General features: G+C 46.7%; 1 protein-coding gene across 9 annotated transcripts in view; it reads left to right on the forward strand.

The window, feature by feature from the left end:
- The window catches only part of LOC149307606 (rho guanine nucleotide exchange factor 10-like protein), a 49,739-nt gene that overhangs the window by 24,971 nt on the left and 1,693 nt on the right, over nt 1-23,075 (forward strand). For all 9 annotated transcript variants that reach the window (XM_089534079.1, XM_089534082.1, XM_089534084.1 and 6 more), the window contains 9 exons: nt 91-218; nt 745-845; nt 2,093-2,214; nt 4,273-4,359; nt 4,764-4,984; nt 5,779-5,933; nt 9,290-9,441; nt 18,005-18,179; nt 22,592-22,714. In XM_089534079.1, the coding sequence (XP_089390205.1) occupies nt 91-218; nt 745-845; nt 2,093-2,214; nt 4,273-4,359; nt 4,764-4,984; nt 5,779-5,933; nt 9,290-9,441; nt 18,005-18,179; nt 22,592-22,714 (1,264 nt within the window). The remainder of the gene's footprint in view (nt 1-90; nt 219-744; nt 846-2,092; nt 2,215-4,272; nt 4,360-4,763; nt 4,985-5,778; nt 5,934-9,289; nt 9,442-18,004; nt 18,180-22,591; nt 22,715-23,075) is intronic.

The raw sequence follows: 23,075 nt of genomic DNA on the forward strand, positions 1-23,075 counted from the left end.
TGATTTGAAGGCACCCCAACAACCATAGATCCCTATAGACCTGACCTGGTCCAATGTCTCCATCTTTCTCTCTCTCTGTTTCATGGCCAGAACCTGAACATGACGGTGGCGCAGGACTGGTGCCTTGCCCTCCAAAGGCTGGTGAGGGTCAAAGAGGAAGAGATCCATTCTGCAAACAAGTGCCGCCTCCGTCTCCTCCTTCCGGGAAAACCGGACAAGTAGGTTCTCTTTCCTTCCCGGCTTAAGATCTTTTCCTTCCAGGGCCTCATTCCCACTACCTTTTAAACCCTGGTTCCCACTTGAACTGATTCGGAGAGGGGGGCCATGCATTATAACCATTTAACCTGTATCTTTTTGACGCTGATGTCTTTTTGGATAAACCGATTCTGTGCAAACATGAACCAGATGTGGATCAGAATCAGTTTAAATTTGCCCTTCGGCCGGCTGGAGCGGATCCATTTTCAGCCGATTCGTTCGTGAATGTGAGCCACAAGTGGGCTATTTTAGAGGGGGGAAAATACAATTGGGGCAAATGTAGCAGGAACCACGCTCCATTGTCAAATCGATTCATCAATTCGGATTGCAGATCGATTTATTTGTAAGTGGGAACGAGGCCCAGGTTGCTGGATGGTGGAGGAATATCCCATTATATTTTAAGCATGCAAAATGTTTCTGAGCGCGCGGAGCTAGTCAGCAATAAGCAAAGCTAAATCTTTGCCCGTTTTGCCTTGTTCTCGAACTCAGGTCCGGCCGACCCATCAGCGTCATGGTGGTTTTCATCACTCCCAACCCTCTCAGCAAAATCTCCTGGGTCAACCGCTTGCATTTGGCCAAAATTGCTCTCCGTAAGTAACCTCCTGGCGTTTTAAAAACGTTCGTGGGATCATTTGGTCAAGCTTTTAAGCAACACAGATCTCTTCTTCTTCATGCCAGATGTTTAAGAGTGGGAGAGGGAAAGAAAATGGAAGGAGAGATGTTTGAATAGAGATATAGTCATTCTCTAATCTCAGTCATAAGGAGAAGGGACTCATCATCATCATCATCATCATCATCATCATCATTCCTTTTGCAGCCCATCTCCATTTCTTCTGGGAGCGCTGATCCGCCGTCCTTGGATGAAATTGGTTCTTGAAAGGAGGAAAAATTCCTCCATTAATCTCTTTATAAAGGGAACCAAGTTCCCTTTGGGTTTTTTTCCGATGCGGAAAAACATGCAAAATCCCCCCCAAAACTCGAACCCGGTCACCCCAAAAGTCATCCTCCAGATTAGCGTTTCTTCCTCCCCTTTAATCTCATCATTCAAAGAACGACAACGCTCTTGGTTTCGGGCAAAATACAACACAAAACGTTTTAACTCTCCGGCTTTTGCTTTCCTCCCGGTTCCCTCCAGACGCCTCTTCTCTTTCCTTCTTATCTCCTTTTTTGCTTTTTAACTCTGCATTAACTCTGGTCCCCCCCCCCCCCCCTTTTATTATAAAAACGGAAGAGATGGGAAGGAAAGGAAATTTCATTTCAAACCCGATTTGAATTCCCAGCGTCCCCAGGAACCAGCAATCTGAATTTTTCACTTTCATAAAAAGAAAAAGGAACGAAAGCAGTTTGTTGGCCTTTTTGGCATCGGAAATGCACTGCAGACCTAGGTGCCCAGCATTTAAATATAAGACACATTAAAAACTCACGCAGAAGAGCATTGTTTAAAATAGATGGGCATATGTCTCTGTTTTATTAATCTATTTGCCCCATATATATATATATATATATATATATATATATATATATGTTGTTATTGTTGTATGTCTACAAGCCATTTTTTCACTTCAACAACCCTGTCATTAGGTTTTGTTGGCAGGATCTGTTCAGAAGGTTTGTGTGTGTGTGTGTGCAATGCCATTTCGAATATGTATATCTATATACAGTGGGTCCTTATTATCCACTGGGCTTTGGATCCAGGACCCTCTGTGAGCAACAAAATCTGTAGATACTCAAGTCCCATTAAAGACAGTGGCCCAAGCTGTATCAAAAGGTACTGGTTGGGGATGGTGGGTCTTGTAGTCATGCGTATCATGAGGTTCTCTTAACACTTTTGATGCAGGGGAAGAAAACCAGCCCGGCTGGCTGTGTCCCGAGGAAGACAAGAAGAGCAAAGCTCCTTTCTGGTGCCCCATCCTGGTCTGCCGTCTCCCCGCTTTCTCCTCCAGAGCCCTGGACTTGCAGGTAATGGTCACTGATGGTCACTCCAGGGCTCCTGAAATCTCTGTTTGGTGGCCAAACAATACAACTATCCTGTACTGGCCACATGTGTTCTGGTTCTCATCTGAGAAATTTAGGTGGCTATGGCATCAAAGCCCTCCTCCATTGCGGTCTGGGGCTGCAGTGTTGACTTTGTGCAACTGTGGCGTTTCTTCATGGTGCGCCAGATGGACAGAGAGTCCTGCTGCACCATAGAGCGCTGGAGGAGTGCAACATAGCATGTCTCCTTAGAGATTCCAGGTGCTACTCTCTGTGGCTTTTGCAACTGATTCAGGGTGTTGGTGGGCCACATGTGACCCATGGGCCACACGTCCCCCACTCCTCCACGAAACCAACCAATTTCCTTCAAAACAGTGGGAATACCTCAACCCAGTCATATTTTGCCATCTTCAGAATAACAAAATTCATATTGCAAAATCCTTTCCTTGGTGGAGGGGAGACCCAATGAGGGCCAGGAACAGACTCGGGGTTTTGGGGGCCACCACCTGTGGGACCCCACAAGCTCTGAAGTGATGTGTTGCCTGTGGCATCTCTTCCCTCCTTTGCCTTTGTTGCGTATACCTTCACGCCATTTCCGACCCACGGCGACCCTATTGTGGGGTCTTCTTGCCAGGTTTCCTCTTGGCAAGCCATGGCCCTTCCTCGGAGGCTGAGAGCGTGAGACTTGCCCAACATCAGTTACTATGGCTGAGCCGAGATTCGAACCCCGGTTTCCAGAGTCGTAGTTCAAAGCCCAAACCAATGCATCCCCTTCTTCTTTCCTAGGTGCCATATTTTGGGTTTTTGTCGTGGAATTCTGTCTCTTTCTCTCCCTCTTTGCTTTGAGCCTCTGCTGTTTTGCATGCGTACCCCAGCTGCCAATCTTGCTCTTTTTAAATGATTCTCCGCGTCTTTCTATGTGCGTCCCCCCCACCGCTGCCGCCTTTCCCCCTTTTCAAAAAGGGAAGCAGATGGGAACAGGGGAGGCTCTGTGTTCCTCTGTTACGATTAATCTACAAAGCTCCCTTTGACTCTTGTCCTTCCGCGCTCTCCTCCGTCTTATCTCTCCCCCGGACCGCACAATCGCTCTGCGTTTGTGTCCTTGTGTCCTTTGCCGACAAATGGGTCACGTCTCTCTTTCTCTCTGCTTTTGCTTTTCATGAAACGGAGCTGATTTTCTCTCCTCTTTTCCTGGGGAGACACAAGATTTGGGTCCTTTTGGCTCACTTCTGGGGCATCACCCGGTTGTTAAACCTGGGGCTTAGGGCCTTTGCAAAAGTTGGGTCTAGTTGCATGACAAACCTGGTTTATTATAAGAGGGAACAGGTAAAGTAAAGTTCTCTAAGTCTAAGGCTTTCATGGCTGGCATCCATATTTTTGGTGGGGTTTGGGGGGCTCTGTGGCCATGTTCTGGAAGAGTTTGTTCTGGATGTTTCACCAGCATCTGTGGCTGGCATCTTCAGAGAACGCTGGCATGGAAGAGAATATATATAAATACTGTATGATCACTTGCTCTCAACCCAGGGTCTGTCTGTCTGTCTGTCTGTCTGTCTATCTATCCATCTATCCATCTATCCATCCCCATTCACTTCCATGCCAGCGTTCTCCAAAGATGCCAGCCTCAGATACAGGCAAAACATCAGGAATAAACTCTTCCAGAACAAAGCCTCACAGTCTGAAAACCCCACAAAAAACTATAAAGGCTTGTAACTTGAACTAGAGTCAACAATGTGATGCTGCAGCTAGAAAAAAACCAATGAGGTTCTAAGCTGCATCAATAGAAATATAGCGTCTAGATCGAGGGAAGTAATAGGGCCCACTGTATTCTGCTTCGGTCAGCTGGAATAACCCTGTGTCCAGTTCTGTGCACCACAATCCAAAAAGGATACTGAGAAACTGGAGGAGGGTGACCAAAATGCATTGCAAAACGGTGACATTTGGTGCACCAAGTGTGCCTCCTCTCCAAGTTCTTCCTACGTCTGACTTTGCCTGTCTTTGTTATTTTCTCTTTTTGGTGGAAACGCAATCTGATCTCGCATCCAGCTGGGTGCTGCTGTCCACAGTCCGGTCCATTCTTCGTTGCTGGGTTTCTCCGCCGTCAGCACATCCCTCCCGCAAGGCTACCTCTGGGTGAGTTTGGGCCGCCTCCATCCCTTTGGAAAATCCCTTTGGTTTTCCAAATGTTTGTGGGTTGATGCCCAGGAACATTGTTTTTGTTGTGCCTTCCAGTTGACTCCCACTTAAGGCAATCCCCTCCCAAGTTTTATTCTGAGGTTGGCCACCATGGACTTGCTCTGAGGCTGAGAGAGTGACTTGGCCAAGATCACTCAATGGTTTCCATAGATGAGCAGGAACTCGAACCCTGGCCTCTTTTAGTCCTAGCATACCACATGGGAAATTTGACGCCGCAAAGCTTTGCGCAGCAGTGCTTGCTTTCCTGCGTTGCTGGACACAAATGGCAAGAGCTTCCCGTGTTCCTTGCCAAGCGGAGCTGTGTTCAAGGGTTTCTTTCATCTTCCCCTTGGCTCCTTTAGGTTGGCGGTGGCCAGGAAGGGTCCAGCGGCCAAGTGGAGATCTTCTCCTTGAACCGCTCCATGCCTCGGACGGTCAAGTCCTTCCCGGTGGCCTCCCAGGTCCTGTGCGCGGAATATATTCCGGAGCGGAGCGAAGATGAGAGAGAGGAAGACTCCGAAACGGCCGCCGACCAAAGCTTGCCGGCGCAACCTGCCATTTGCCTGGGGCTACAGGACGGCAGGTGAGGAGGGCTCTCTTTGCGGTGGCGTGAATGGGGTCAATGTGTCGGGTAGCGGTTACGGCATTTGCAAGGCCTTGCAAGTAATCTGGGCTCAAGGCATTCCTGACTTTTTGGGGAAAGTCACATACTTTGGACTGCAGTGCTCAGAATCCCCATGGGAACTGAATCCCAATTACTTAGGAATATGAACAAAAAGGGACGCGGTTGCATTCAGTGCCCGGTTGGTGGCTTCCCATTGAGGAACTGGTGCAAATGGATGGCTGGACTGGACTAGACTGGACAGGTGTTGGGTCTAACCCACTTTCCGTTCTTCATCCTTTTCTTTTAAAAAATATACTAGCAGACATTTTCTGGCTGAAGAGGCAAGCCTTTGAAACATTCCCTGCTAAAAAGAGGCAAGCCACTCAGTCGCTTTTTAAAAAACGCTGCGGTAAAATAATGGTGGCGAATGACCTTTTATGCGCCGTAGTGTAAAAAGTCATTTCCACGCTCTGCAAATGGGCTAATGGCAATAAGCTCAGAGGGAAGCTGGTGGGTCTCTCTGCATAAGTTCAGAGGCACTGCCCCATATATTTTGGATCACCTACATTTTGCAATGAAACCCCCCAAAGGTGTATAATCTCCCCCATTCCTACCCTACACTTTGCAATTTGGGAGGAATGGATGCATCTGCTCCAGCGGTTCCCCATTCTGTTCTAGTTCTGCTGCATCCAGTGCTGCTCCGTTGAGCCTGACTCCAAGTATTTCTCAACCTTATGCATCCCCTCTTATACTGCTTTTTCTTTACTTCCCAGCATCCTGGTTTATGGGAGCGTGGACACGGGGACGCAGTGTTTGCTGACGGCCAAAAGCCCCGGACTCCAGCCGGTGCTTTGTTTGAAACACAGCTCCGATTATCTCTTCGCCGGATTGCAGGATGGAACCGTCGCTGCCTACGCCAGAAGCAACGGTGAGCATTGGCGCAAAGGTGAAACAGAGACCTCTCATCCCCAAAATTAGTCCTTTTTCACTGGTGCTTTGCCCTTTTGTAGATCGCAAACCTTTCTCACAAGTGTTGCAAGCATTGAGATTTGGGGGCCAAAATTTGAGATCCAGGAATGGGCCTAGTTAATGCAACCATGTATGGGGCACTAAGCATCAACTACAACTTTTTGATGGTGGAATAGATTGACTTGGAAGGCTCATGGCCAACTTTTAGGAGTGCTTTAACTGTGTATTCCTGCATGGCAAGGGGTTGGATTTGATGGCCTTTGGGCTCCCTTCTGACTCTAGGATTCTATATTTCTCAGTGCATGGCGAGCTTAATGGATTCACCACATTTTTGGTCCTCTTCTTTCGAAGTCTAAATCCAGTGACATTTCCAGCGTTGGAAATATTGCGGGAAGAAACAAGAAGTCATTTAGATTCTAGCGGCTTCCCATCCCTCCAAATTCCTTTCTTAACATAAACGAAGAAAGATGTGGGACTAAGGAAAAAACAACAAAACCCTTGTGGAAACTTCCCAACGTCTTGCAAACCCCGAGAAAGGCACCGGAATAATAAACCGCGTTTGTTTGTTCATCACTCCTTCATCCTCTCCTCGAGGGGAAAGTTTCATCCGCACTTTGTTTTCCGAGTGCCTTTAATTAATTTTAAATCTATTTTAATTTCCTGCTGGTTGTAGCTGGGGAAGAAGAAGAAGAAGAAGAGGGGAAGGGGGAAAAGAAGGAGAAGACGAGAGTGCCGCATACCTTCTCTTCCTCCCCCTAAAAAAGCACTTTATGCTAATTGCCTTTCAAAATGCAACGCTCTGGACTTCGGGTCCCGAGACAAAATCCCAATTTGAAAGCTCTGTAATTTCTTATTGATTGGCTGTCAGTTCTCTCCGGCGCGAGGAGGAGAGATGGGCAGCCGTTTTACTGCTGCTGAAGCCTGTCAGCTGGGCTTTAATTCCCTTTCCTGGTAAAAAATTTGATAAAGCAGGAGGGGGAAAGAAAGAGCCTCGTTCGGAGGGTCAGCGCAGTTTTTGCAAGGGGCGAAATCTCGGACATCGCAGGCGCAGAGACGTACTTAGGTCTGAGAGCGTCAACAGGTTCCTCTTTGAATGGGGTCATAAGGAAGGTTTGCAACCTGGAAGTCAAGGTGTTTGCAACTTATAATAATAACAATACTTTACTTTATTCATATCCGGCCTCTCTGTCTGTGACAATCGACACTTGGCAATTGTGTTCACAACTTGCAAGTCAAGGAGTTTGCAACTTCTCTTTGCAACTTGCAAGTCAAGGAGATGAAAGAGGAGGTCTAGCCCAGCCTTGTGCATGGATTCTCTCTCTCTCTCTCTCAAGGTAAAGCATTTCATCTTGCGAATCCTTCCCTGCAACCTGAATGGGCTCAAATCCCATTCCCAGGGACAGTCCTAATAAATCCTCTGCTTTCCCACTTTCTCATTTGCTTCCAAAATGTCCCAGCTTCTCTCTCCTCTTCCTCCCGCTTTGTCCTCAGCTTCTTTCAATTGCTGCAAAACGAGTTCACGGTGCAAAAGTTGTCCATACTCCATCAATTCAACAAGGAGAGGAGAGGAGAGGAAGGGGAAGGATCTCACATTTCCCACTTGGTTCCAGCGAAAGCAAACCACTTTGGCATTTCCTCGCTTGCCCATCTTTCCTCATTAATACCTTGACCATGCTCTGATGTACCTTATGTGCCCCATATTTCATCTCTGAAATGTCGAAGGGTGTAAGACCAGCGATTCCCAAACCGATCCTCCAGACATTTTGGACTCCACCTCCCGGAAGCCTTGGTCATCTTGGCCAACGATTGGGGATTCTGGGATCCAAAGTCCAAAAGTTTGGGAATCACTAGATCTTTAGTCTTCCTTGGCTTTGTTCCCTACAGCCTCCATTTTATTACCTTGCATCCACATTTTAACCCAGAGTTGATTGACAGCACCCCTGACGCTGAGACGCCGGACCATCACCGTTTCTTATATATCCAAATAGCCTTGGCTCTATCTCTCCTTTTCTCTCCCTGCTTCCAATTCTGTATTTCTTTCTTTCTTTTTTTCCTGCCCGTAATCATCTGCCAGCCTCCATTTTTTCACGTTCCATTAAACATCCACAATCTGCGACTTGTCGCCCTCCGTTCCGGGGTTACGAGCGGATGTTTACGCGCGGCTTCCAAACTCCGCTTGCCAGGGCATCACTTTTTTTCTGGGAAAAACTATTATTAATTAGCTCTCGATAAGCAGTTTATGCTTTTTTAATTAAAGTGCGTGCGTTTGAAAGGAACGGAGAGGCAAAGTGAAGTGTCGGGGGGTCGAGGACGGGGGGAGGAAAGCGGCGTTTTCCTTGCAGATGTTCGGATGTTTAATCGGCCCTTTGCAGATGTAAAGGGCAAAGTTGGCGCAAACTCTGTAGCATGGAGATTATCTCTTGCAAAGGCACACCTGCGTGTTTTGCAAGCAGAGGAACCCTTAAAGAAAAGGAAACATTAGCTCAGCTCCCAATGAGAGAGCATTTGCACCATATCTTAACTTAGGGAGCTGGATATATTTAGCTTGGAGAAGACGTGACTGAGAGGTGACACTGATAAATATAAGGGATAAAGTGGTATATAAGGTGGTACATCCAGACCGGAAAAATGAAATTCACAAATGCATAAATATTAGGACGGATGGCACCTGGTTTGCAAGAAGGACGTGCAAAAAGGATAGAGGCATCTTAGTAGACCGCAAACTAAACCTGAGCCAACAGTGTGATGCGGCGGCACAAAAGGCCAATGCAATTCTGGGCTGCATCAACAGGAATATAATGTCCCGGTTGAGAGAAATAGTACAAGCGTCCCTCTATAATATCCATGGACTTTTTAATCTATGGATTCAACCAGCCATGGCTTGAATATATATAAAAAGGTAAAAATTCCACAAAGCAAATCTGTTTTCAAAGCCTATTCACAGTTCTGTTCTGTGCAAAAATTCACACCTGGGTGTTGTTTTGTACAGAAAGCAGCCTGTTCTGTGCAAAATTTACATCATTTTTGTGCAGAACGCGGCCTCCTTTGTGCAAAAATCCCTGCACAATTTGTGGAGATGCTTCCAATTTTTGTGCAGAAGAATGCTATTTTCCATGCAAACGCAACCACAGCCGAAATTGCAAAACATGACTCTATGACTTAGAAAGTCATAGTCTTTGGACTATGACTTCCAGAATCCCCTGCTCCAGGTAAGTGGAAGGGCATTCTGGAAGCTGTAGTCCAAACCTTGTCTCATTTGCCTTCTGATTGATATCCTATAGTCTAAATTATTTCCCTTTCCTTTAAAATGCAAAGCCGCCGGGGGACTCTGGGATGCCGAAGCCCAGCCCACCTGTCTGACGGTCGGACTGGCGCCGGTGCGGACGCTGCTTACCTTGGACGATGCCTTGTGGGCCAGCAGTGGCAACCAGATCACCGTCTTCACAGCGTCCAGCCTCAAAGCGCAGGTGGGTACGCCTCCAGTTGTGCTTCACACCTTATTTGTTGTTGTAATCATGTGCCTTTGAGTCATTCCCAATTTATGGCAATCCTAAAACAAACATATCCTGGAGTTTTCTTGGCAAGGTGTGCCCAGATGAGGTTCGCTATTGCCTTCCTATGTGGCTGAGAGCATGGCACTCGCCCAGTGGGTTTCATGCCCATGGACCAAAATAACATGGCTGGCTTGGGGTCTGGCATCCCTAAATTTGGGGGGATGTGGGTCCCCTATTTGCTGCTCTGTTTCAGGCATCAAACTCTCTTGGGGTGGCCCTTTTCCTTTGCCATTTCCTCGGAGCGGCCACTGTGTGGCGCTGTTACAGCATGCACCTGGATGCTTCTGTATCCTTGCGCAAAGCTGGGCCTCTCTCAATCCTCCATCCAAAATCCCTTCTGGTCCTTTCTGTTTTGAAATTTTGTTCTTTTGCAATAGGAACAGCTGCTGCTGCTTCTGCAGAGCTGTGTATGTGTGTCTGTGTGTCCTCTTTCCCTTGCTTTTGCAAATTTTCTCAGTTGACCCGCCGCGCGACCTTCTCCCTCCCCGCGTTCATCTCTTTTCTATTATTCATGAGACCAACGCAAGGCCCCCACGGCGAGGCTGGCCTCCATGCGCGACCGCGCACAACCTCACGCAACCTCGGAGGTCGGGTGGTTGGGTTGTAAGATCTTGCAGCACAAAACACAAAACTGAGAGGCTCTGGTTAGTGCGGAGCTTGGGTTGCCAGTTGACACTCATGTTAGCATCTTGGAGTAAGGGGCTGTTGCAAACCAACAAAAAAGGGGAGATGTTGGAGATAGATAGATAGATAGATAGACAGACAGACAGACAGACAGACAGACAGACATCCACACTGCTGCATCTGACAAAAGGAGGAGGAAACATATTACAGAGGTGCATAAAAAAGGATGAGCTGAATACTCCGGGAGGTGAAGCAATTTCACCTTGAGCCACAAGCAAAACTGTTTGCGGTTTATTTGTTCTTTAGCTTAGAGGAATAAAAAGGGCTGAATGACGAATAGAGGGGTGAGTATGGAACAAGACGTGGAACTAGTCATGCTGGCAATGAATGGGTAGTTTATATATATGCAACCGTCATCTATCCACCTATCTCCGTGTTTCTCTTTCCTCCTCCCGCTCTCCCCCTTCGTCCTCAGCTTCCTTCCATTGCTGCAAACTGAGTTCGAAATGCAAAAGGAGTTTGCAAACTCAGCAGGGTTGGAGATGGGGAATATTGGGAATCCACCCAACGCTAGTTGCCTTGGAGCATCCCAGTGGGTCAGATGTGGCCCCTGGGTCTGATGTTCCCCAATGTACAAGAAACATGGGCGCATAGAGTGCTGTGGAAACTTCCTGGCCGTGTGAACCTAACTAGTGCAAGGCTTTCCTCCATTGCAGTGATGGGAGTGCCTTATTCTTTGCAAAGGAGGACAACATCTTCCGGAAGGGATGGGCATTTGTGTGTCCTACCTTCTCTGTCCTTCATTGCCATCGGAGATGGGCCTGACCTAGATTTTGCCTCCTCCGTCCGCTGTGCAGCCCTACTTCGGAGCCTTTATCCTATCAAACCATAACAACCCAATCTTTGTCTCTGCGGTGGCGCAACAACCAGCACTGTTTGGCGCATATGTGTGTGTGATTTGTTTCTCTGCAGGGCCATATATATATATATATATATATATATATATATATGCAAATGGCCTCCCATGCACTTCCAACCTGGGTTCCCGTCCTTGTTCTGCTTTCTCATGCACCTAAAAAGTGTCGCCGCAGCGTTCTTCGCCCTTCTGCTGATGCAGATCCCAGGATGCCAACCGTGTTGTTTTATACCCATTTGCCCGGCAGCGGAAAAAAGGTGGGTTTAGGGTCACGAATCAGTGCCAAACATATGCATGCATCATTGTTATCATAGATTTCCATGGTCAGTTAAGTAACCACTCCTCTGTTTTAAATTTTTGCTTCCGCGCCCTTTATCTGCGTATATCTGTACGTAATGCAACGTTGTCGTCACATTTACAGTCATACTTTGTTGTGCAATGCCCTGGAGTACAACATTTGACTTTATATTTATAATTTCCCATGTTGGCATATTTAAACATACCTTATTCAATATAAAACCTGCATCTATCCTGCTTTTAGTGCCATGTGATATTGCAATACCCTAGAATCGGGGACCGCTCCTCCTCTATCCTTTCCACATCTTTTATTATTCAAACGGACTGTAAGTTTGTCCATTTCCACAATGTCTAATATTGAGCTATCGCACGATCCCTATTAATTAATAATCATCCCAGATGCTTTTAATATGTCCTATTTTCTCCATTTGTTCTCAGCCTATTGTAGTTGCTGCAAACTGAGTTCAAAATGCAAAAGTCATTTGTGCTCAGTTAACTCAATAGAGGAAAGCAGGAGCAAGATTGCCCTTCCCAGTCGGCTCAGGCAAAAGCAAACCGCCGCAGCCTTTTATATGCTTTCATGGCATTATTAATACCTTTCCCCATCTTGGCCACACTTGGATGTTATCATGGCTTTCATATGTGAAATGTTATAAGGAAGGCTTGCGGTGTCGGAGGAAAACGCTGCAATGATTTGTGACTTTGCATAGATGTTTCCGTCTCTTTCCTCCCCTCCGAAATGAATTTGGAAACCTGGTCAGGTATCAGGGAAAGAGAGAGATGCGCGACGCGTCAGTGGTACATCGATTCCTAGAATTGGGCAGAAGGAATAAACCTCCGCGACGCTATAAACGGAGGGAATATCAATAGTCATTTCTGCCCAACGAGAAAATAAAGACAACAACTTTTAAAAAAAACAACAAACGCTTGCGCAACGGCAACAAAAGCAGGTCATTTTCTCCTCCGAAATGCATGCAAGAGCGGAGGAAGGCTGTTGTGGTTGTTATCTGTTATTATTGGAAAGGGCTGTAAGCGAAAGTAGGGCGAGGCGATGGCTTCAGATCATGTTGTCCCATTGTGCAGGAGAAATTAGGGAAGGCAAGTGTGAGTTGTTGTTGTTGTTGTTGTATGCCCTCATAGAATCTCTAGGAGTGTCTCACGCTGGGGCTGATTTCGGCATTAAGGAGAGATTAAAGCGCATTTAAGGCTTCCCACAAATGAAGCGGAAATGGCGAGTCATTGCGCAAGTGATTATCACACGCAATCGCGCGCATAAAGTGATATCGGAAATGCATATTCGGCGAAATCCCGAAAGTGAAAAGATATGCGTTAATGCTTCTTTGTGACCACTTTAATGGCCGGTTTTGTGAGATGTTGTGTGAAATCGCAATTGTGTGATTTCTCCCCTGGGATATTCAAGGGATAAACTCCCGATCTCCTTCGTGTGATAAAACCCCATAGAGTTGGAGGGGACCTCAAGGGACATCCGGTCCAACCCCATTCTGCCATGTCTTTTGCAACTTATGGCAACCCTAAGGTGAAGGTTTGCAGGATGTTCGCCATTGCAAAACCTTTGCAGACCTCAGGTCCTGATCTGTGCCCAGACATGAGAGGCCATAAGTTACAACTTGTGTAGCGACTTGTAACTAACTACTTTGGGGAGTGGAAGTAAAGATGGTGCAATGAAGGCACTTTAGGGGTGCAATAGATGGGTGAGAATTGGATGCTTTTGGGCTGCAGCACCCAGTGTTCTTCATCATTGGCTGTGCTGGCAAGGGCTGATGGGCATTGCAGTCTGAGAACATCTGGAGACCTCTGCTGTGTGCCTCCAAGTCTTTTCAGACTTATGGCAGCCCTAAGACAACATTATCTTGCAGTTTCCTTGGCAGTTTCCTTTGGTAGTTTCTTGCTATTGCCTTCCTCTGAGGCTGAGAGAGTGTGGCTTGCCCAGGATCATCCAGAGGTTTCGAACCCTGGTCTCCGGAGTCATAGCCCAAGTCATAGTCCAATGCTCAAACCACTGTACCATGCTGTCTCTCTCCTCCATTATTTTGGCCCCAAAACCTGCCCTCGACTTACATATACATGAGATTGAGTATGTATGGTTCCTCCTTCTGTCTCCTGGCTCAATTCAGCATCCTTCTTTTTGCCAACTTCCCCGCTTTCCTTCTCCAACCAGCGGCAGACGTTGGCATCGTCTCTGCCTTGGCACCTTCTGCCAGGAGAAGTTTGATGCCTCGTCAATACGAATATGACTTTTTATGCCTCCCTCGCTGCCCGGCGGAGGATTTATAGGCGCTCTGGGTATTTTGGGGTGGGAGGGAAATATCTTTTTATATATATATAGACATTTCGAGGTACATAAATGCCGCCGTTGCCGCCACGGGGAGGGTTGTGTCAGCATTTTTGGATATCATATTCGGGGATTTTTTCCCCTTTTATAAGGCAGGCAATAAAAAGGATGGTTGCTCCGAGCTTCCCTGCCGCGTACGAGGAATTCGTTCCAAAAGGAGGGAGCAGAGAAGGGGAAATAAAAAGGAAGGGGTTTGGAAGGCGTTCGGCTTGGGGTTTAAATGGCGTAAATGGCCTCGCGGGTGCGCAAAGCTGAATTGAATACAGTGGTTTCTCCATGTTTGATGGGGTTAGGGGTTAAGGACCGCCGTGAATGTGGAAAAACAGCACATTAAAACAAACCACTGTTCTTTTTACCTAAGAGAACACCTCTCTAGAAATCTCCAGGTCCTCCAGAGCAACTCTATGGTCAACATCTGCCAGAGGTTGGTCATAGACTCATATTGAAGGACCTACAAATGCCACATTGCAAATGATTAATATCTCCTCTCTAGGAATCTCTAAGTCCTCCAGCGCAACTCCACCAGACGTTCGCCATAGAGTTGTGATGGAGAATCTAGGTGTTCCTAGAGAAAATGCTTCTCTAGGCATCTGTAGGTCCTCTGGCGCGACTCTATGACCAACGTCCAGCCAATGCTGACCATAGAGTTGCACTGGAGGATTCCTAGAGAGGTGTTCTCTTAGGTGAGAAGAATAGTGTTGTCTTAGGACTTTATCGCGCTGGCAAAAAAGATCAATATTGCACGGTGACACCATGATTATCACACAACGTCGCAATTATATTCAGTGAATAAGGAGGAATCCTAGCGCTGCTTTTTATTCACGAAAAAGCCCTTTTACTGGATTTGATTGGGACTCTAACCACTATCCAACGTTGCCTTTCTGGGAGCAGTTAGGCCCAGACGATACGAGCAGACCTTCATTGCCGCACCTTGGCGTGTTTCAAGAATCTTGTTTCTATTTGTTGTTAACCGTATTTTTTCTTTCCAAACTGCTTTGGGAACTTGGAGGAAAGGGTTGGCGCATTAAGCATTAAGTAAGCAGCAGCACCTCGAGGGGCATCAGGCAGAAGTACGTTCCCCGTTTCATGTCGCTGATGAAATATGAGTATTAATTATTATTAATAAGCAGCGATGACTGCCTTGCCCTTTCGGTTTTAATTATTTCAATTTCCGACACCTGGCGTGTTGTCGCCGCGCGCCTGCGGGTTATTTCTGAACTTACGGCGCAAGCCATCGTGGTTTTTTCTTGGCAAGATATGTTCAGATTTGGTTTGCATTGCCTTCCCCTGAGGCTGAGAAAGTGTGACCCGGTGGGTTTCTATTGCTGAGTGGGGATTCGAACCCTGGTCTCCTAATCTAAAACTCAAATTTCTTTCCTTCCACTTCTTGTCTCTTCTAGCCCTTCCTTCCTTCCTTCCTTCCTTCCTTCCTTCCTTCCTTCCTCTTGTTATTTTTTACTAGCCATCCTCCCTTCCCTTCCCTTCCTTTTCTTTTCTTTCTTTCTTTCTTTCTTTCCTTCCTCTTCTTATCTCTTACTAGCCTGCCTGCCTGCCTGCCTGCCTGCCTGCCTGCCTGCCTGCCTGCCTGCCTGCCTGCCTGCCTGCCTGCCTTCCTTCCTTCCTTCCTTCCTTCCTTCCTTCCTTCCTTCCTTCCTTCCTTCCTCTTCTTATCTCTTGCTAGCCTTCCTCCCTTCCCTTCCTTTTCTTCCTCTTATCTCTTGCTAGCCTTCCTCCCTTCCCTTCCTTTTCTTCCTCTTATCTCTTGCTAGCCTTCCTCCCTTCCCTTCCTTTTCTTCCTCTTATCTCTTGCTAGGCTTCCTCCCTTCCCTTCCTTTTCTTTCTTTTCTTCCTCTTCTTATCTCTTGCTAGCACTCCCTTCCTTCCTCCCTCCCTCCCTCCCTCCCTCCCTCCCTCCCTCCCTTCTTTCCTTCCTGAATTTCTCCTTCGGCTTTCATCCGACAAACTGAAGTTGAGGTTTATCCGTACTTAAAATGGTTCCGGAGCTGTGGACAGACAGCTGAAAGGTTTAGGAGTTACTTGTTGTTTTATAGCAGGTATTACTGTGCCGCTATGATTTTTATGTTTCCCCTTTTCATTGCAAAACCTCCCTGGTAATCTGGTTGTAAGGTTTGCGGGACGAGAAAGAAGAAGCCAGCGGCTCGACTGGAGGAATTGGGATTAGCAACCGCACCGTCGCTGCTATCTCTTGCAAGGATGGGGAAATGCCCTTTCTTTCTTGTATAAGGGCAAATCTGGGAGTTAGGAGTTTCCACAGAATAACTCTCTGTCTCCTATGCTTTTCTGATTCTCCTCTTTGTGCTCAGTCAATAACAGACCCATTCGCTTTGCCAAAAAAGTGTAGGGTCGGTGTTCGGAAAGAGAGAGAAGCCAGTCTCGGAGATCAACAGGAGTCCTCATATTTATGTCAAATCCATATTGAGAGCAAGGGAAGATACCACATTCTATCCAGGCATGCTTTGACCAGGATACTGTTCCTCAATGCAATGGGAAAAGTTTAACTTGTCCAAACACTAGCCAAGATTTCAATGGGATATCCTCAAAAATAAAATTAAAAAGGAAGGAAAAGGTGAAAGATGCAACAAGAGAGACATCTTCCTTCCTTCCTTCCTTCCTTCCTTCCTTCCTTCCTTCCTTCCTTCCTTCCTTCTTTTGCTTAGTCCTATCCCTTGCTTAGCCCTTCCCCTTCCCCTTTTCTTTTCCCCTTCCTTCCAGATTTAGCAAAGGCACCAACATCCCAGGGCTACCAAACTGGCCATACTTGGGCCCTACTGAAAAGACCAGTGGGGCATTTAAAGGAAGATTGGAGAAATTGCTTTAAATATAAAACCATTGCTTCCTAATCTTTGGGCCCACTTCTGCGGATGGGGATGCTGGGAGTTATGACCCCAAAAAGACCCCTTTCCAAGGCCTGTTTACAGGGCCTTCTTGGCGGTGGCACCCAAAGTTGTGCAGCAGTCCTTCCTAACAGAAGATCTCCGCAGCCCACCTCTTGCCATGTTTTCTGGTTATTGGGGTGCAGTTTTGTTGTAAATTGTGACAAATTAGAGCCCTTTTCTTTGAGAGAAGTTTTAATGAGAGGCATAACTTGCCAAAGTCCTCTTCCCAACTCTTCAAATCATCCGCTCTTTGGCTGCGTTTACTTTCATGGGTGTCTAGTCTCCCATTTGTGCCTTATCTGAACCACATTTTTCTATCTTTATGTTGGCGCTTTTCTCGAATGCACCGTCCAAAATCCGGGATATAAATAATAAGAAGAATAATTAAGTCGTAATCCCCTCCCTTGGGTTCTGCGCATCTTTATGGGGTGTTTTTCTTTTGCCAACTTCTGCCTGCCTTGGATTTGCATTTGCAAAATAATTAAATATATTAAAAAAAGAAATAAATTGGCAAGTTTGTCTTACCTCCTGGATTATCATAAAGCAAACAAGGCCTTCCCAGTTTCAGAAGTTTATCTGTTTGGTGAAAACTTCATTTACTTAAGAGTTGGATGGGTTTGTTTCTCCCATTTCGCTCTATCCGCATCCCAAGCCACCATTTTGGAAGCAATTCTCTTGGAATCCCATGATAGGCTCATTTTAGGATTGCCATAAATCAAAAAGGACTTGAAGACACACAACAACAACAACAACAACAACACACAGAGACCCACATATATGTATAGTCGCCCCTTGGAACTAGTGGGGGATCTGTTCCGGACCCCTGCGAGTTCCAAACCTTGCGCATATTCAAGTCCATAGGCTTGAATGGAGTGCGTGCATGTGAGGTGCGTCCCGCATTAATCTTAATGGCGGTCGTCCCTCCGCGCATTTTCAAGCCCTCAGATATCAAGTCCGTGGATTTAGAGGGGCGACTGTATATACATACACATGCACACTGTTTTTAAATGTCTGTAAGGTGCCTTGGATCATGCGTAAGGAAATGAGTGGGATGCAAATCCAGCCCAATCCATCCGACGTTGAATCCCGGTGCAATATACAGTAGGGTCTCAGTTATCTGTCCTTCGGCCGTCCAACTTCCAGATTATCCGACGTCGCGGCTGCTTGGGGGCGTGGCTGTAATCATTTCCGCGCCCCCAAACACGCCCCCAAATATGGCGGCCGAGACGGGCGAGGAGAGAAGGGCGAGTGAAGCCTTACCCCAAAGCATGGCCTCAAGTGCGGTGGCAATGGAGATTCTACTGTATGTGTTTTCATAAAACGTATGCGCCAGCTGGGCTCTGGTGGTTTAATCTAAGCCCCCTTTTCCCTTTTTGGCCTTTTCCGCAGCAAACCTTTGAGGCCCATCCGGAGGAGGACGCCAGCGTCGCGTACATGATCAAGGCGGGCAGCGGCGTCTGGATGGCCTTCTCTTCCGGCTCCTCCATCCGCCTCTTCCACACCGAGACCCTGGAGCTCCTGCAGGAAATCAATGTGGCGACGCGGACCACTTTCGCCTTGCCAGGTAAAAGCGGAGGAATTTGGGGCGGAATCAATATCAGAAAACATGGTCGAAAAAGACGTGTCTCGAGGCTCAGGAAACCCTGATGAGCGGAGACTTGGACTGATTCTGAGAGGGGGGCCATGTGCTAGACCTATTTAACCCACATGTTTTTGACACTGATGTTTTCAGTGAATCAATTCTATGCAAGTGTGAACCAGATGTGGATCATAATTGATTTAAATTTGCCCTTCGATCGGCTGGAGCGGGTCCGTTTTGAACCGATTTATGTGTGAATGTGGACCACAAGTGGGTTATTTTACAGGGGAAAACGCGATCGGGGCAAATGTAGTGGGAACCATGCTTCACTGTTGAATCGATCCATTGATTCGGATCGCAAACTGATTTATTTGCAAGTGGGAATGAGGCCTAAAATTACTAGTTGTTTCCGAAGCTTTTCCTGCAGCGGGAAGCACAAATGCAAAATTGCTCATTGCTTCCTTCAAGGAGAAACTTAGAGAACCGTGTGGTTTTCGAAACCTTTTCCGCAGCAGGAAGGACATGGCTACAGTTATTTGTCACTTCCTTTGAGGAGAAACCTAGTGAGTACTGCAGCGGAAAGCAAAACTGTTTCCTTCGAGGAGAACCTTAGAGAAGAATTGCAACCCAGTTGCAACTTGCAATTGCAATGGAAACTCATTTCTATGTGTTTGGTCCATGAGGGATGGCTCCTGTTCCTCTTTCCCTCCTTCCTAGTAAGACAGCTTTGCAAAGCTGGTGGGAAAAAAGAGAGAGTTGATAGATGTAATCTCCATTCATCTTTCTTTTTCTGACTCGTCCTCCTCTCCGCCAGCCTTTTAGATCTCTCTCCCTCACTTAAAACAGCAAGACGGAGTAATTGTGTAATTAGTCCTTAAATGCATTACTCGGGGAAAGTGTTCTGTGGGTTCTTTCTTTCCAAAAAAAGAAGATTTTTTTCCTCCCTTTGAAAAAAAAAAGGCCACGTTTAAAAAATTTATGGCCGCCGCTCTTCCTCCCTGGTGTTTTTTTGGTATTAATGCATTTCTCTCCCCGCCGCCTTTCTCCTTTCAGCTTAAGCTTTCTCATCTTTTTTAACCAGACAGGCCATTAATAAAGTCTTTTGCGCAGGGAGAAGGGACCGGCCTTTTAGAATTTGTATATTCGCAGATAAATTGCTCGGACGGTTTCGACGCCGGAGCGCTAAGTCCCCGCGATAAAATATTTATCCGCCATTAGATTCTATCTTCCCCGTCCCTCCTTTTTTTTATTTCTTTCAAAACAAATTACGGGGTTTATTTTTAGAGCCTTTGCTTTGCTACTTATAATATTACAAAGGGACATGTATTAATGGCATAAGGTTCAAGTCAGTATGGAGAGTATCAAAGAGTAGGACCATTGAATTTAAGCCCCATTGCTTTGAATGGGTCTCCTTTTGATGGGACCAAAATTGGATTTCGAACCAATTCAGAACCAAGTGGCATCTCTCCAAAGAACAGGGTTCCCTCTGAAAGCAAAGTCGGAGTGTGTGTGTGTATATATATATATATATATGTTTCAAATTGCATCCCATTCGTATGCAAATATATGCAGATTTAATCGACGGAAACATAAGCTTAATCAACTAAGATTTCCTTAATTGGCTGCCTGCCCTCGTTACAAATAGAATACAAGTTCTAAGTCATTGAAGGTTTGCTGTCCTTTAATGGCATCCTGGCATCGGTCTCCCAACGAGGGAATGAAGATCACATGGAAATGCAAACCACCGGCTCCACGGTTCAGTTGAGACTCCCCGAATGTATGGGACTTTTTGGTTTCCCGGTTCATCTTGTAACCTAGAGATCTCTGGGTAAGCGGAGTATGCTAAAAACGCAGAGAGTAGTCCATTCCGGTTGCTCTTTGCCATCGAGACAACTTTGATTGACGGCATCTTGGTGGATGAAAGACCTCGGACATCATTTCCTACTCTTGCAAATTCAGGACAACTGTCGCGTCCTCGATGGAGTCTATCCCTATTTTCCTCCTGCCTTCCATTTTGCCCTCCTCTGCATTCATTGCAAGGCTGAAAAAGTAACTCCTTGGCATTACAACTATTCTGGCCAAGGGACTCTTAAGTTAGGATTGGCCTATGGTCAACCTGCAGGTATGTAATAACAATGTTATCCTGTATATAGTTAGCATTATCCTACATAAATGTAAATGCTATCGCTTGCTGACCAATTTATCCATAAGCGGGAATGCAGAAACATTGAGGTTTGACCCCATTTCTAAGTGCTGCACCTCCATCCTCAGGAATCCTAGGATCCGTTGTTTTGCAAGGTTGTCGTTTTAGCCTTCTCTGCCCAAGAGTGCCAATGTCTCGCCAAACTACCCATCCTAGTTTTCTGTAGGATGGCACCCTGGCAGTTAAAGTGGGGTCAAACTGCATTATTTCAACAGTGCAGATGCATACCTTGGGTGAAGGATTGCATTCCAACCCCAGCCTTCCTGCAAATCGGTTGACTGCAAAAATGGGGGGACTCTGCTTGCCCTTGAGTCCTCCTGCTCTCACCTTGTTTCATTGACAATGTTTCATCCCTTCCCTCCTACTCCGCCGCTGCTCCTCACCTCCCTCTGCAACTCTCCTGGTCTTTCTGGAGCTAATTTGCAATTAAAATGCTCCTCTGCATTGCAAGGCTTAACGGGGAAAGAGGAGAAGGCAGGCATGAGGGGAATCTTAAGGCCGGATTCCTTGGAGATTTGATGCACCCTTTGGGGGGAAAAAGAGGATCCAAAGGGAGGTTCCCCAAACCTTCCTTCCTGCCTTTCCATTGAGCAGAAACAGGGCAACAGGGTAATGGTCGAACCTGCATTTTTGGGAAACGTTTTGCATTTCCCTCCTGTCCTTTGACCAACGTGGCTCATATGCATTTTTATTATACCATTGGAGCTATAAACATCATTGTGTGCAAGGTTTTCTTTTCTTTTCCCCTCCTAAAAGAAAAACACCTTTCCTAATAAACAAGGAAAGGTCTGCAGTTTTTCATTAAACCCCGGCTAGCTTTGTCCGCTTTCCGGAACGAGTCGATTTAGCCGAAAGATAATCTGCATGCAGCGGTATTTTCTCTTTCCTCTCTTGTTTCGAGTCCCTTTTCTCCAGTCGTATCATAGCCTTCCTCGGCTAATCGCGGCAGATAGGCCTTCTTGATCATGTCTAATTAAATCCTGCGCCTAAAAATCGATGGGAATAGTATAAGATCTGAGAGTACAAACTTCTTTGCAATTCTGTCGATTTGAGTTCGTGGCGCTGGGGCCAATATTTCTTTATCAGCTAGATCCAATCTCCATAAATAGCAGGACGTTCGCCATTGCAAAACCTGACCAGATTTGAGCTCCAGTCTGTGCTCACAAGTTACAAGCCAGGTAGTTACTTGTAACTAACTACTTTGAGGAATGGCGTAATGATGGTGCAATGAAGTCACTTTAGGGGTGCAACGGATGGGTCTGAATCCGATGCTGTTGGGCCGAAGGGTGACCAGACATCCTCCTTTTCCAGGGCATGCCCTATATTTCAGCCTTCTGTCCAAGAGGAATTTCAAAACGTCCTCCATTCTGAGCACAAATTAATATTTGCTGCAGTGTTTTTAGCTTTTATTTGGTAACGTTCTCCATTTTTCATGAACGTCCCACATTTTATGGCTCTTTGTCCTCCTTGGTGGTTAGGACACCTGGCCACCCAGTTTTGCAAAAGCGTTTCTGTCTCTCCTCCATCCGACGTTTGTGCATTTGGATATTCCCGCTAAAAAGAAAATGTGCAAAGAGACACACATGTGGAAATAATATAGGTAAGCGGAGGTGCCAGGGAGAGGTGTCTGTGCCCATTTGGGCACCGGCTCTCCTTTTTCCATGGCTCTGGCTTAAACCAGAAAGACACCATCAGGCAAGAGAGGGATAATCCAGACTGACACCGAAAACATGTTAATTCACGGCGGCCAGTTACCCGTCAGGCTGACCTGCATGGAGCGCAAACAAGCAGCATGTTCTTGTTAGGCGAGGCAGAGGCGCCCATGCGTAGGGAATGTCAAAATAAACCCCACGGAGACCAGTATTCAGAAACAGTATTGCGGCTGGTTTTATGCCTCCAGGGTCTTGCCATTCCTTCTTAAATGCACCTGTGCAATGCTGGCATTTCTCAAAGATATTTCCCTGGAATCCAGCATGTTTCCTTCCTTACCTTACCTCCAGCGGGTGACATTTTGGCAGGTGTCACCCAGTGCACTGGTTTGAAGGGGCCACCTTATGGGTATGGTGGCTCTGTTGACCAGTCAGGAAGGCAAGTCTCCTTTCTCTCCTACTGACCCAGTATCTCCACCAGATCCAGAAAGGTTGTGAGGTAACGGCAGCGCCCATTAATTCCTTTTCCCCCTTTCTTTTGACAGGCCAGAAGAACGTCCGGGTCACCAGTCTCCTGATTTGCCAGGGCCTCTTGTGGGTTGGCACCGACCTGGGCATCCTGGTCCTGCTGCCAGTGCCAAGGCTAGAAGGGATCCCCAAAATCACAGGTAAGCCTTCGGCAGGGGTGAGAACAACATGGCTCTCTGGAGGTTGCTGCACTCCCGATTTCCAAAAATCCTCATCAGTGGACAAGATGGCTGGGAAGGATGCCATGCCAGTCCATGCAAGGATCCTAGAATCCTAGAGCTGGAATGGGCCCCATAGATCAATGGGCCCAACCCCCTGCTCAGTCCAGGATCTCCACCTAGAGCCTCCTTAGAAGGTACTCTTGTAGAAGACGTCCAGAGAAAGAGACCTCATCAGCTATTTAGGTTACTGGTCACTCTTATGTCCAAGACGTTCCTTCTAGTGTTTTCTTCTAAGACTTCAATATTTCCATCCTTGTGCTCCAGTATTTTCTGCACTGTC

This window comes from Sceloporus occidentalis, unplaced genomic scaffold (assembly GCF_023333645.1).
Source record: "Sceloporus occidentalis isolate IW3139 unplaced genomic scaffold, rSceOcc1.0.p SCAF_8, whole genome shotgun sequence".
NCBI classification, from domain to species: domain Eukaryota; kingdom Metazoa; phylum Chordata; class Lepidosauria; order Squamata; family Phrynosomatidae; genus Sceloporus; species Sceloporus occidentalis.